Source organism: Mustela nivalis (genome assembly GCF_964662115.1).
Source record: "Mustela nivalis genome assembly, chromosome: 1".
Taxonomy (NCBI): Eukaryota; Metazoa; Chordata; class Mammalia; order Carnivora; family Mustelidae; genus Mustela; species Mustela nivalis.
In genome coordinates, this window is record NC_139020.1 from 103,620,067 (window position 1) to 103,635,045 (window position 14,979).

Here is a 14,979-nt window from a genome sequence, read left to right on the forward strand (position 1 = left end):
GCACCTCCAGTTCAGAATCTGTAACTGATACCTCCTAGGGTCAGAGGGAACCTGGTTTACATTTGTTACTTGTCCTTCGGGGAGGAGAAGATGTGTCTCAGTTAACTATAATGTACATGTCAATCACTTGGGGACCTTATTAAAATTCAAATTCTAATTCTGAAGGGAGCCTGAGATACCATATTTCTACCAGGTTCTCACTCAGGTGACATCTATGCACTGGTCAGAGGATCACACTTGGAGAAGCAAATCTCTAATACTATAAAAATACCATATGGGAAGCATGCATTTAGAAAAGCTCAGAGAGGAAGTGCTTAATCATCAAGGACTGGGTGCCCAAAAGATAGAAAGATAGAGACTCTAATTTGAGAAGAGCAAAAAAGAACTTCTCTAGAAAGAGAGGACTCGGCTTTCTTAATTCGTAATAACTCAAATTCATAAGGACTTAAAATAGAATCACTATCACCTGCTGACTTGTGTGCAGATCCGGGAAACTGTCTAATACTGGTATGAGAATTGTGCAACACATATTCTTTTACAAGTTTGATATTGACAACTCTTGGGATATGAGAAAGGAGAAAGCTTTGCTAATTCTGTGTAGCAGCAGAACTAATGTGGACCCATTGCCCACTCTGCACTGTTCTGCTTATTATAAACCCAGCTGGTACTTTTTCTGGTTTCCCCTTTTCACATTTCCCCTCCTTACCACTGGCTTCCACCCCCACATCCTGCTGGTAGATAACACGTCTTTTGTGACCTTTCCTACTGCTGCTTTTGTGGGGGTAGACAAGTCAACCGGAACCTTCACCCCACCTGGGGTGGCAGTGGGGACTGAAAAGGCAGGATTTGGGCATTCCTGTGTCCTTCAGCCACCTTCCAACAATAATGAATGGACATGATCTGTCACTGTACACAGAGACTTCCTTCCCAGTCCGTAAAAACAGCAAAAAACAAACCTGGCCTTTTTCTTCCAGGTTTTTGTGTTCCTTAAGAAGTTGCTCCACGCATATCACACTGTCGCCAATGTCTGTAAACTCCACTTGCTCTGCCAGCAAACTGTCCAGGGCAAGCTTAACCTGTAAGACACATTAGAACATCCAGAAATAAGCCCTGAGGCCTTCACTGGAGGTATAAGTTCTACATACTCAAAGAAAACTTGAAAATCCAAAAAAGATTCAAGACTTTTGTATATCTACATACTCTTTTCTTTTCTTTTCTTTTTTAATAGCTTATAAGCTTTTAGATTAAGCTCAGGGCAGGGGTCGAGAGGAGTATGGCGCTGAGACACATAGAGATGACAGAGTAAAACTACATTCACAGATTATCAATCAAAAAGGAAGATAAACCAGACATGAAATAGCACGTATGCCAACAAAAAAATGGAAGTTCTAGAACATTGCTATCCCACTGAAAAAGGGAGAAGAGAATGATCAATGAGGAAGCAAGGATATAAGGAGGGGGCTGGATTAGGGAGAAGAGAGACACTCAATATCCAGAGTTCAAGGGAGAAGGAAGAACCAGAAGTCACCAAACCATGAAAGGGAGCTCTGTTCAACAAGGAAGTAACAACCTCATAAAAATTGCGCTCAAAGTGTTGTAGCTGTAGGCATTGGTTAAGCTTCAAGTGATGCTCAGACCAAAACTGATTAAAGGCTCTTTCTGTCTCGTCCAACTGAAGTAATAACCTGTCAAGAAAGAGAAAGCAACATGTGGTTTGTGATTAGTGTTCACTTCCACAGGAGTCCATATAGGTTTCTGTAGATAACCCCTATGGTTCTAGCCAGTGTTATGAACTATGGGAATCTCCTTTTTATGCAAGTCTCTGTCACCTGTGACCTCTCACAGTTCAGCTGGAAATGGAAAAATTTTCCATTTTTCAATTAGGACACCCTAAGAACTAGCCAGAAACTTCACTTCAGAGGCAGCTGCTATGCTTTGAAATGTGCCTCCAGGTAACCTTACCTTTGTGCCTTTTGTTTTCTAACTGAGATGACAGGTGTGTAAAGCACAGCACCCAACCAAACCGTTATTTAGAAATGAAAATAAATACATACTACCATCTCCCTGAAATCCTGGGATGAGAGCAAAGCACAAAAGGACAGAATAGCATTCTCCTAAAAACATCTCTTTCGGAGAGTACCATCTTTTTGCCTTTGTTGTCACAAATATTATTTTTTCTTGACTCCGCCAAGATTCAGGAGTAGCTGTGCCAATTTTTCTCTGTCATTGCAGATCATCGAGTTCTACATATTCCCCCCTCTCTCGCTCACCGTTCCATGGTAGCTACATTCTCTAGTTCACTGGGATTGAGTTTACTGGAGGGACTTTTGGTTGCTGGTTCTTGAATACATGACAGTAATGTGGTCCCTTGCTTTCCAAGTAATTTCAGCTCATCCTAGAGAAAGGAAAATATAATTTGTCTCAGAAGAAATGAACAAAAGCAAATTCTTGGTAGATTGGTGGTGAGGAGAATGGCAGATCAGGTGTATCTTTCATACAGGAAATTAAATGCTAAAGAAGTCAAGCTGCAGCTTTCAAAAATTAACTAACCCATTTATTTTTTTAAAAATTCCAGTATAGTTAAACATAGTTACATTAGTTTCAAGTGTACAATCCAGTGGCTCAATGGTTCTACTATATTATTCAGTGATCATGAGGATAAATGTACTCTTGCTCCCCATCACCTGTTTCTCCCATCCCCTCACCCACCCCCCTCAGGTAACCATCTCTTCTGGGTAGTTAAGAGTCTATTTTTTGGTTTGTCTCTTTTTTCTTTGTTTTGCTTCTTAAATTCCACACATAAATGAAATCATATGGTATCTGTCTTTCTCTGACTGACTTATTTCTCTTAGCAGGATAGGTCTCTAGACCTATCCATCATACATATACACCACATCTTCTTTACCTATTCATCTATCAAAGGACACTTGGGCTGATTCCATCAACTGGCTATTGTAAATAGTGCTGCAGTAAACATAGGGGTGCATATATATTTTCATATTCGTGTTTTGTCTTCTTTGGGTAAATGTCCAAAAATGGTATTATTAGATCATGTGATTATTAACTTATTTTTCACAGGAATACAAATATATATATACATACATATGATACAAAATCCAAAATATACAAAAGGGTATATATTGGAAAAAGTTAAGTCTTTTGTCCCCTGCCCATCCATTTTTCCCCTCCAATGTAACAACTGTTAAATTTTATATCTCAAACTGCTGTTACATATTTAAAGCAAAAGCAATAAACCAATCATTTTAATTACTTGTTTATGTTAATTACTTAATCATTAATAATTTAAAATTTGTTAATGAATAAATAAAATCAGGTTCTAATCCAAAGCAGTGACCAGAAACAAGATAATGACAGATACTGAATAATAAGTGCTAGAAACTGGCCTGTACTAATAATGTAAGAGTTGCTAGTTGACCAGGAAAAAAACTTCATCTGGTATCAGCTGACACCTGCCTCTCCTTCTATCTGCCCACAAAGTGTGGCCTTGTTCAGTTATGGAAGTTTGGTGAAGATGGTCCACAACTTCAGCTTGACATGTAAAGAGTCATACTTCAAGGCAACTCTACTTTGCTTCTTTTAAATGGGATGTGGGGCTTTGCAACTGGAGAAGATGTCAGGTTATCTCCTGCCAAATCCACGGGCTCAAATCCTCTGATTACACAGCACAAGTCATCTCTCAATGCTCTGAGTGTGAACCACAAAACAAGCCATGGGGGTGGAGCCAGACAGGGAATTCTGCTCCAAGGAGTTAGGGATTTGATGCGTGGGTCACACAGGATGCTGGTTAGTATGTCCTGAGCATTAGGATTAGGCCCATGGTTATAAAACAATATCCTCTATGCACATGAACCCTGAATCTCCCCTCCAGGCCTGGCCACCTCCAGCCTTCCCACATATGGAGCTTGTTCCCCGTGGGAGGAGTTTTAAGTCTCACCATTCTGTTCACACACAATTCCTGGCCCACTCGCCCTCACACCTTTGCTCCTTATCTCCCTTCTCTCTCTAGTAGTCGTCCCCTTGCAGGCTTCTGCTGTCCACGTCCAGCCTCAACCTTGTCCCTGGATTTGGTTGATGATAAATGTGACTTCTCTGACCTGGCCCAAGTTCTTTGGACACCCACCTGTGGCTCTGTCTGCTCTAGGTAATGCCCCGCAGTCAGCCTCTTGGCTTGTACTCCTGCCTGGGAACTGAACAGATCCCTTCTTTTCCACTCTCAGATATCAACCCTCATTTCTTCTTATCTGTCCGATGCTCATTAAATATTTGTAGGTTGGATAAATTAATAATAGTCTAAAAGAAATTAGGTTGCAGATGAACAAGGACAAATAGGATATGATGGGGGCAGGGGTGAAACCGTCAGTAGCAAGTACTCTTACCTCTTACCTTGCACTCTTCCTACCTTCTAAAAGGGTCTTGGCTTTTCTCAAATCAGTTTATTAGATGTCCTTGAGATTTCCAACATTCCCACAGGACTCTGGCGTTTCCATTACTAGATTTTATATATACAGTGTGTGTATGATGTAGAGTGGAGAGGAAGAGTAGAAGAGCCAGAATAGCAGGAAAGTATTGCTAGGGCAGTAGAAGACCTTTAGAAGGGGAAGAGAGATAGACCCAAAGAACTGCAGAGTGTGAGGAAATGTGTGAGAGAGGGAAGGTGGGTTTGAATAAGTGGTGTCATTCACTGTGTGTCCCTTTGCACTATCAAAAAACACAAGGAAAAATAATGACTGGTTATTGCTTTGGGACTAGGCCATATGTGGTCAGGTTCAGTGGGGTTATAAAAAAATCTGCCATAGATACATGGGGAAAGACTGGGAACTATGGTATTGAAAAGTGAAAAGATAAGTTACCAAGGCCTAAACTGGAGTTTGCCCTTGTCCACTGTAGTAACAATTCAGAATATTTAAGAACTGTTTAGAGTAGGCACTGATCAATCAGCACAGATGTCAGATGCAATGCCCAAGAAGTCCTGAGGCCTATTGCAGACCACATGTTGTGGCCCCTTTAGTGGCCAGAATCCCAAGGAGGTCTCATGGGTCCTAGGAAATGGGCCAGGGAAATAAAGTCAAACACACAGTGGGGCACGTGGGTTGCTCAGTTGGGCAACTGCCTTCAGCTCAGGTCATGATCCCGGAATTCTGGGATTGAGTCCCACATTGGGCTCCCAGCTCAGCAGGGAGTTTGCTTCTCCCTCTACCCTCTCCTTCTCATGCTCTCTCTCTCACACTCTAATAAATAAATAAAATATTTTTAAAAAGTTGGCCACTCAAGGAACATAAATATTTAACAACTGGTATGGCTGTCCCCATGTGTACTCATCATTACAGTTCCATTATAATAGAAACAAGCCACTGGATCTGAAGACCCATTTAATAGGGAAAGCAGACTGCTTCAGGCTCAAAAGAATTTAAATGTTCTGGGGGAATTCTTTCCTATGACGATGGTAAGCATGAATCTATACATTCATTCGTTCATTTACTGAAAATACATTTATAAAGCACAACTATCCATGCCAGGTGCTGTGTTCACCTGTGTCATGGGCTAGGGGTGGAGTTGGGGTGGGATCAGAACCCAGAGATTATATGAATGACTAATGTTTTAGACTCCTCACTTCACATTTATTACTTAACTCCATTTCTGTGACTATAAGTTAGCTCTGTGTGCTTCTGTGTATAATGCTGACTAATGAATTCTAGAATCTGGCGTTTAAAACTCAAGTCTTCATAACTGAGAAAAAAGAAATACCTAAAAGAAATGAAACACCCCTTTCCTCAGAAGCTACTGAGAGAAACCTTCTTGTGGTATAAAATTAGTGCAAAAAGCTAATTTGTTAAGGTGTCAACACTGAAAGCATTCCTAAGTATACCAAGTTTGTCTCCCTGTGCAAAATCAAGACCCCTGTGTCTATCCATTCCTAACTTATATTTCCCATAAGTAGAGTTCTAACAAAAAGGTCTCTGAAAACTCCTAAGACTATAAAATTATTTCCATGGCCTAAAAAAGTCACTTAGAATTCTGATTATCTTCCTGATTATTTGTAATCCTAGAAATACCAATAGAACTGTCATCTCTGAATACAAAATTGAATAAATCTTGAGTGGAACAAATACTGAACGGTATTTGTTTAATACAAATGTATTTGTTCATTTAGTTTAGTTATTTGTTCATTTGTTCATTTGTTTTTGGTTTTGGTTTTTGTTTTTTTTTTTTTAAGATTTTATTCATTTATTTGACAGAGAGAGATACAGAGAGAGAGAGAACACAAGCAGGGGAAGTGGGAGAGGGAGAAGCAGGCTTCTTGTGGAGAAGGGAGTCCAATGTGGGGCTCGATCCAGAACCCTGGGATCATGACCTGAGCTGAAGGCAGACACTCAACTGACTGAGCCACCCAGGTGCCCTATTATTCACATTTGTAAAAGAGTATTTTATCACATAATCAAAATGAGAGAAAGGCCTTTAGCTCTGTTAGATTTGTTATTTCAATAACAACAAAATATAAGAGGCTTACCCTATTTAAATGAGCACATGGTAAAATGTCTCAGTTGACTTAAGCATCTGAGAGCCAAAGACCAAGACTCTGGAGTTTCTGGCCTAAGTAAGAGTGGCAAAGAAGTGAGAAACCCCTCCTTTGAGATTCAAGAGGGAGACTGCACCTGCCTCTGTAAACTGCTCCCCAAACCAGCTCAGAATTAGACAATGGGAAGAGCTGTTTTGCTAAGAAAGAAGGTTGGCAGGACCATCATAAACAGGAAGAAAAGCATATCTCTATAGGCTTCATGGTTATTTTATTATTGTGTTAGGCCCAAAGGTCTTTTTCTTTTTTTAAAAAAATTGAGATACTGCTCATACAGTACCATAAAATTCACCTTTTTAATCCATACAATTTCAGGACATTTTTATCACCATCAAAAAGAAACCCCATACTTATTATCTATCATTCTCCAGTTCTCCTTCTTCCCAGCCCCTGGCAACCATGCATCTACCTACTGACTCTTCAGATTTACCTTCCTGGACATTCCATGTGAGTGCAATCACACAATATGTGGCTTTTTGAGTCTGTTTCTTTCACTCTGCATAATTATTTCAAAGTTCATACACATTACAGCATGTATCAGTCAGTACTTCCTATGGCTGAGTAACATTCCATTGTACAGATATGCCACATTTATCCATTCATCAGCTGGTGGACGTGTGGGTTGTTTCCACTTTTTGGATGTTATGAATAATGCTGCTACAAACATTAAATGTGTAGCTTTTTATACAAAGCCTATGATTTCAGATCTCTTGTGCATACACATAGAAGTAGAATTTCTGGGTCACATGGTAACTCTATGCTTATCTTTTTGAGGACCTACCAGACAGTAAACGAGGGTTCCAATTTCCTCACATCCTCACCAAACTTGTTATTGTCCATCTTTCTGCTTAGAGCCACTTTCGTGGGTATATCACTGTGGTTTTGATTGGCATCTCCCTAATGACTATTGATGTTGTACATGTTTTCATGTGCTTAATAACCATATATATTTGTCTTCTGTGAAGATGTCTGTTTGAATCCTTTGCCCATTTTTCAATTGGGTTATTTGTCTTTTTACAAAGGTTGAGTTGTAAGAGTTGTTTATATATACAGGATACTAGACCCTTATTAGATACATGATGTGTAGATATTTTCTCCAGTTCTGTAGCTTGTCTTTTCACTTTCTTGACAGTGTCCTTTGAAGCACAAAAGTTCTTAATTTTGGTGATGTCCAGTTTATTTATTTTCTCTAGGTGTTTGTTCTTTTGACATTATATCTACAGAACTGATGTAAGGTCATGAAAACATACAACTGTATTTTTTCCTAAAAGTTTTAGGATTTACATTTAAAGCCCCCTGATCAATTCTGGTTTATTTTTTATGGGATGTGAGATAAGCATCCAATTTCCTTCTTTGCCATGTGGTTATCCAGTTGTCACATGGCCCAAAGAGTTTAAGCAGGTTTTTGTTCCCACAAAGAGAAAATACCCTTCATCATTTTGGGGTATTTAATTATTTAACTGTCAGCATTCAGGATACAGGAGTTCAGGGACTGGCTTCTAGGAAAATATATAGAAGTCCGTGGGAGTTTCTGTGAATTTCCCCCTTGTGCAGACAGGGTCTTAGTGGCAGCTGGGTGCATGCCGCCGTACTGTTTGTAAACCAAGAGATGGCCTATAGCTTGTTAGTCACCTTTCATCAGGAAATGGAAGTTCTCCATGGAGAAAAACCCAATATGCAGAAAAGTCTAGGACTCCTGCATGCACCTGTTTTGAAGATGTGCTCTAAGTCTCCATCCACGTGTAAAAGCAAGTGTAAAAAACACACGGGAACAAAATGGGTTTGCTAAGTTGTGTGTGGTTTTCAAGCTCGTCAGAGATATATCCTGGGAAAATTTCTAGGATGCTTTCAGGTTTTCCCAGTGTCAAACCAGATCTTTTAACTATGCAGAGTAATGTAGAAAGTACGTTTTAAACTCCTTTTGGATATTGAGCTCCTTGAAAAGAGAATTTAACAGTGCTCCCTGGCACATGGAAGAATTAATTTGCCTTCACTACTACTCTGGAGACTCCCCTAATTCAGCTCTGTGTTCTTTGAGTTTACATTTATTGATTGATTGATTGATTGATTGATTGAATGGAAAGGAGTTAGAAAAACTTCTTTATTTTCAAACCGGACCGTTATGAAATCCTATGGCATTTACAAAAAAATTTACCAGAACTAGTAAGTTTAGCAAGCTTGCTGGATAAGAATATTATTCAAAAAACAATTGAGCTTGAATTTAAGAATAATGAATACATGGTAATTGAAATTTAAAAATGACCATTTACAATAGTAGAAAAATGCAAATTACTGAGGGACAAATCTGCTAAAAGCTGTTCAAGATCTCCACACTGGTAATTATATAACACTACAAAAAGAGACTAAAGACATACCATGTTTTTTAATGGACCTTGAAATTCAATATTGTCAAAATGTCTATATTCCCAAAACTGAACTAGAGATTCAACACAAACTCAAACAAAATTCCAGTAGGATTTTTTTTATTTCATTTGTTTTCCTGGCATGTAGGGGTAGGTCATCAATAAATGTTGCTTAAATGAACAAATCAACCACATAGCAAAGCATTTTGGTAACTCTAGGGCCATAGATAAAAGAGGTCAGCTCTTACCAAACTCCGGGAAGCAAGAATACATGTAATGCTAAGATGTATCTACCTTCAAATACTGTATGCTGCCCTGTGGAGTTCTGGTGTCCTGTGAAATAATGGATATGGTCCGTTTGTGCTTCTGGAGGCAGAAAAGAGCTGACGCCCATCCTGTAAGCCCCGGGAGGACTTTGCTTTACTGCATGATCTGAAAGAATCTGCTATGAATCTCCATTCATAGCACGTTCTGACGTGCTTTTATGAAGTTAATAGGTGCCTCTCCTTAAACCCAGTTCAGAACACCTTTCATGTCTCAAATTATTCTCCAAATAAAAAGACGTATCCCTGAGAAAGTGAAGCAACATGTCAGCTTATTAGTTTGCCCCAAACTTCACAACAGCCTCAGGAAAGCTTCTGCCTCAAAAGCCAGCTCCTACCCTCCTTCCCTCACTGCAGTTTTACCCATTATGTCTTGCTCTGTGAGTAGATCATAGGAGTGCAGTCCTTGACACAATGTTCACACACCTCTCCTACAAGCACAAAGGTGGACTGAGTCTCCCTTTATGTGGCAGCTTCTCAAAGGTTTTAATTACAATCCTCTTATATTCACCAACCAGTCTCATGAGGTTTTTTTCTTTATTCCCACACTGCCTATCTAGAGGGTTTTAAATGATCAGTCACTGCCAATTCATTGGTATAGGGGGAAAAATGGGAACTTAACTTCTAATTCTTCTCCTGGCTCTCTTTAAGAGGCTGGCCCATGACAGGCCACTCACCTGCAGCTTGTCCCGCCGCCTTGTGTGGGACATAAGGAGGTCTTCAGCAGACAGTACACTGCTGGGCAGCTCTTTTGTGGCGAGACAGGCCCCAAACATCTGGAGCATCTCAGCAGTGGTCTTCAAAGACATGGCAAAGTTTTCGATGGCCTGGAAGGTCAGACAATCGTAACAGTCAGGAGAGCTTAACATTCACCATTATACTCTCTGAATAGAAGGATAATAGAACTAGCTACAATCTGAGAACCTGCACTGGGCAATGCATTGTACCTGATGCTATACATTTGTTTATCATCTCAAGAATCCAGAGTGGAAGGTATTTTATCTCCATTTTACAGCAGAGGGAAATGAAGTTCCAACAGGTCAAGTGAGTTGCCCAAGATCATATTATTTGGACCATAAGGAAGGAAAGATGGCATGATTCAACCAATGTCACCAAGTTTGGGAAGCAAGTTTGACCCCAAGGGAGAAGATGGACATAATGATCTGACATCCAGAAAGTACACTGTTACCCAAAAAAGGGTTTATATATATTGTATATACATGATATGGATTGTATCTTTATAGTTTTAATTGTGTGTGTGTGTATTTAAAATGTATACATAAAACATACAAAAAGCATATAAAGATATGTCTGATGTTTCAATATAGTTGTATTTTTTAAAGTTCACCATTATATGATTAATACATGCACAAACACAAACCATGGATACAAACTAGGCCTGGGGTGGAAAGGTGTGTGCACATGTCTGCTCATGCCATGTCTTTAAGTAATCTATGTTCGTGGTTTTTCAGTCTTCTTTACCTCTCTAAGTTCTCAGAGAACTATTCTTGTCTTTGAGGTTAATGTGCATTCATTTTTTTTTCTTTATTCATTTGCTGCAAATTTATGTTATTTCAAAAAAGATCTGAGGCAATTTGAAAAACATTAATAACATAATAAAACTTAGGGTTGGTGGAGAAGCAATTGGGAGTTTTGGGGGGGGGATGGGTGAGCCTGGTGGTGGATATTAATTAGGGCACCTCTTGCATGGAGCACCGGGTGTGGTGCATAAACACTGAATCTTGGAACACTGAAAAAATAAAACAAAATTTAAAAAAACAAACAAACAAAGCTGCTATATTAACCAACCAACAAACAAAACAAAACAAAACAAAACAAAAGCTATAGAGATTCTTTTCCATTAGACAGTTGTATTGAGCTTCTTTTCCTACCTACGATGCTGGAAGATCTTGGAGACCAAAGGCACATACATCTTGGTCACCTTTGTGTTTTTAGCACCTAACACTGAGCTAGGCATGAGAAAATGAATGAAAAAAAAAAAAAACAAAACAGAGAGCTAGTTAGGCCAAATTAAGACTGGCAGGACAGTAAATTCTTCCGATTATTAAAGTAATGTAATAAAATCCTAGGAAGTAAAGAAATAAAGCTTGGAAGTACTCCAGTTCCATTTTCATAGGTTTAATGAAATTGCAACACAAGACAACCCTGACCACACTTATTTGTGTGTGATATTCTACATACACTTATACACTTCCCTCCATATTTTTTCTATTTAGACCTAGTGAGGATAATGTTCACCATTTCTTTTTTCATTCTCAAAAATTCTCTTGGAGTCACTGTCTTTGAGGTAAAACTGATGAGAAGTTTAAAGGGTTCGTGCCCAGGTTGTGGGTCTTCCTCTAGGTTTTGGGAAGGGTTGTGTCTTCCTTAGAATTACATAGTGCCCAAAGAAGTGATGGAAAGATTAGTATCTGTAGCTTTGAAATAAATGTACTGTGTTGCTAGAAATCTATTTTTGTTTAGTTCTTTAATTTCCTTTTAAAAAAAAACACAAAGGGACACCTGGGTGGCTCAGTTGGTTGGACAACTGCCTTCTGCTCAGGTCATGATCCCGGAGTCCCGGGATCGAGTCCTGCATCAGGCTCCCAGCTCCATGGGAGTCTGCTTCACTCTCTGACCTTCTCCTCGCGCATGCTCTCTCTCACTGTCTCTCTCTCAAATAAATAAATAAAATCTTAAAAAAAAACCCACAAAGCTTTACACTCGAAAGAGAGTAAATTCTCCTAAATATCATTCAGGTCAGATGAATGGATAAAGAAGATGTAGTATATATACACAATGGAAAACTATGCAGCCATCAAAAGAAATGAAATCTTGCCATTTGTGATGACGTGGATAGAACTAGAGGGTATCATGCTTAGCGAAATAAGTCAATCAGAGAAAGACAACTATCATATGATCTCCCTGATATGAGGAAGTGGAGATGCAACATGGGGGGTTAAGGGGGTATGAGAAGAATAAATGAAACAAGATGGGATTGGGAGGGAGACAAACCATAAGTGACTCTTAATCTCACAAAACAAACTGAGGGTTGCTGGGAGGAAGGGGGTTGGGAGAAGGGGGGTGAGGTTATGGACATTGGGGAGGGTATGTGCTATGGTGAGTGCTGTGAAGTGTGTAAACCTGGCAATTCACAGACCTGTACCCCTGGTGAAAAAATATATTATATGTTTATAAAAAATTAAAAATTAAAAAAAAAAGTCATTCAGGTGTTTATTGGTAAATGTTGAGCAACATGGTTCCAAAGTGCCCGGATATAGAGAGAGGGGGCTGTCACCACAACCTATCACTGGGGTGGTAAAGGGAACTTCTGACTCAGCTCAGAAAACCTAGTCATTTTGAGCATTTGGGGGATATCTATGAGAGTGGGAAAGGGGAATGGCAGCTTTATACAGAAACACTCATTATTTGAGTTTCAATCCCACTTTCTCCTCCATATTACTGACCCTTTAGTTTAGCGTAGTAACCACTACTGTGAGTGAATCAAGTAAAATACTTTATGTCAGGTGCTTTTACGCACATTACATCACTCTGTCTCACATCCGACTCTCAGACGGCTTCTGTCAGTCTGAGGTTTCTCATCATTGGCACTACTGACATTTGAGCCAGACAATTCTTTGTTGTAGGGGGCTGTCTCATGCGTGAGATGCTTCACAGCATCTCTGCCTCCTACCCAGCACTAGGTGCCAATAACATTGCTCTTCCCAAGTTATGACTATAAAAAAAAAATCTGTCTAGGGGTGCCTGGGTGGCTCAGTGGGTTAAAGCCTCTGCCTTCGGCTCGGGTCATGATCCCAGTGTCCTGGGATCGAGCCCCGCATCAGGCTCTCTGCTTGGCAGGGAGCCTCCTTCCTCCTCTCTCTCTCTGCCTACCTCTCTGCCTACTTGTAATCTCTGCCTGTCAAATAAATAAATAAAATTTAAAAAAAAAATCTGTCTAAAACTGCCCCCAGCTGACAACTACTGCTAGTTCCATTTTAACAGGAGAAAAGCTGAAAGAGGTTTAACAACCGAGCAAAGGTCAGACAATAAGTAATGGTGACAATATTCAAAAACAGCTCCTTCTGACTCAGTGGGTTTTATCTTTCTGTACATTAGAATCATCTGGGGAGTTTTGTGGAATGCTAATGTCTGAGACACAACCCTGATCAAGCAAATTAGTTTCTCTGAGGTATAGCTGGGTGCTGGTGTGTTGAAAACTCCCCAGGTGCATTCCAAGTCAAGTCTCCCTAAAACCCCATACTAGATGATGAGGTGAGGCAAAGGGAGATAGTAGGACAAGCCACAGCTTCTTCCCTTCTGCCCCATTTCTCCCCCACCTGTGGCTTAGAAAATCTAATCAACCCAGTGGGCAATGACCACCCACCAGTTGATCTTTAACTGCCCCGTCTTCTTGAAAATAAGGAGAGAAAATGTAAATGGCACATAAGTTGGTACTCACAGTTCGATGATTTATCCACTGACTGTGGCGGTATTCCAAAGTTCCCCCTAAGTCCTCTGTCAGTTGGCTTTTGTCAATGTAGCCATGAAGGTCAGACACAGAGTTTAACATAACAATCTATAGAGAAAAAAAATCAATATATTCCTCACAGATAATTGAAGAGTAGCTTATCTAGGTTCTATTATTACTTAAACAGCACTTGAACTTTGCCTAATCAGGAATTCATGTACAAGGAGTTACTACATCCAGCATAGAAATGTTTTATATTCCCTTTACATTTTCCCCACTTAAGCGAAGAGTACCAAAGGTAGTATAGTCTGTGACAAAATGGTGACCTGGTTCAGAGGACTCCGTTCTAAGCTACCCAGAAGTCGGGTCCTACTTTAGGTGGATTTTTGTCACAAGTTACCAAGCTTAAGTATACTCTTCAGGCACCAAAATCAAGTGTTATATTGAGACCTAAAAATTTGCAATGAGAAGCCCAGTAAGGGGTCGGCTGGTGAATATCAAAATAAAATTAGAATACTGGCACATACTGAGGAGTGTGTGTTAAAAAGATTTACTACACTGATGCCTCCCATGAGGAAGGTTGATACGCCCCAATATATCCTTCATGAAGGAGATCTGGAGGTAATAGGGAGTGGATTTTTATGAATTAACAATCTGGTTGATGAACAAACCGATGCCGATGAACGAATGCCCACACACCTAGAGGGAGCAGACACATTCCAAATTGTCCCTTTCTGCTCCTCTGCAGTGGCTCTGACCAGGTCATGATCCTAGCCCTGTTTCAGGGATTATATCACACCCCCTACTCACTCCTAAAGAGAAACAAGGAACTCTCACTCCTACTTCTGAAACATGCCCCTGTAAGCCTTTAACTGATGACTTCATTTTTCTTCACTCCTTGTTGATTATTTTGAAAATTGACTCTTTTTCAGAGGACATAAGAACATAGGGTCTCTGGGGTGCCTGGCTGGGTCAGTTGGTGAAGCATGCAACTCTTGATCCCCCACATGTGGTATGGAGATTACTTAATAAAATCGATTTTTTAAAAAAAATAGGGGCTTTCTTCTATTATTATATAGTATTAGTCGAGTGATAAATCCACTTTGGAATAGAAGGAATGTAAATTAAGGCCCAAAGTCTATAGGTGAAAAACAAAATTGATATACTCATTCAATGAATAAGGTATTGAATTTCTTTTTTTTTTTTTTAAGATTTTATTTATTTATT

The 14,979-nt window shown here is 39.7% G+C and overlaps 1 protein-coding gene across 3 annotated transcripts in view; it reads right to left on the reverse strand.

The window, feature by feature from the left end:
• MCF2L2 (MCF.2 cell line derived transforming sequence-like 2) overlaps positions 1-14,979 on the reverse strand; it is a 250,664-nt gene that overhangs the window by 130,853 nt on the left and 104,832 nt on the right. For all 3 annotated transcript variants that reach the window (XM_082692557.1, XM_082692555.1, XM_082692556.1), the window contains 5 exons: positions 13,744-13,860; positions 9,959-10,108; positions 2,271-2,395; positions 1,571-1,685; positions 957-1,076 (listed from right to left, as the gene is read on the reverse strand). In XM_082692557.1, coding sequence (XP_082548683.1) covers positions 957-1,076; positions 1,571-1,685; positions 2,271-2,395; positions 9,959-10,108; positions 13,744-13,860 — 627 coding nt within the window. The remainder of the gene's footprint in view (positions 1-956; positions 1,077-1,570; positions 1,686-2,270; positions 2,396-9,958; positions 10,109-13,743; positions 13,861-14,979) is intronic.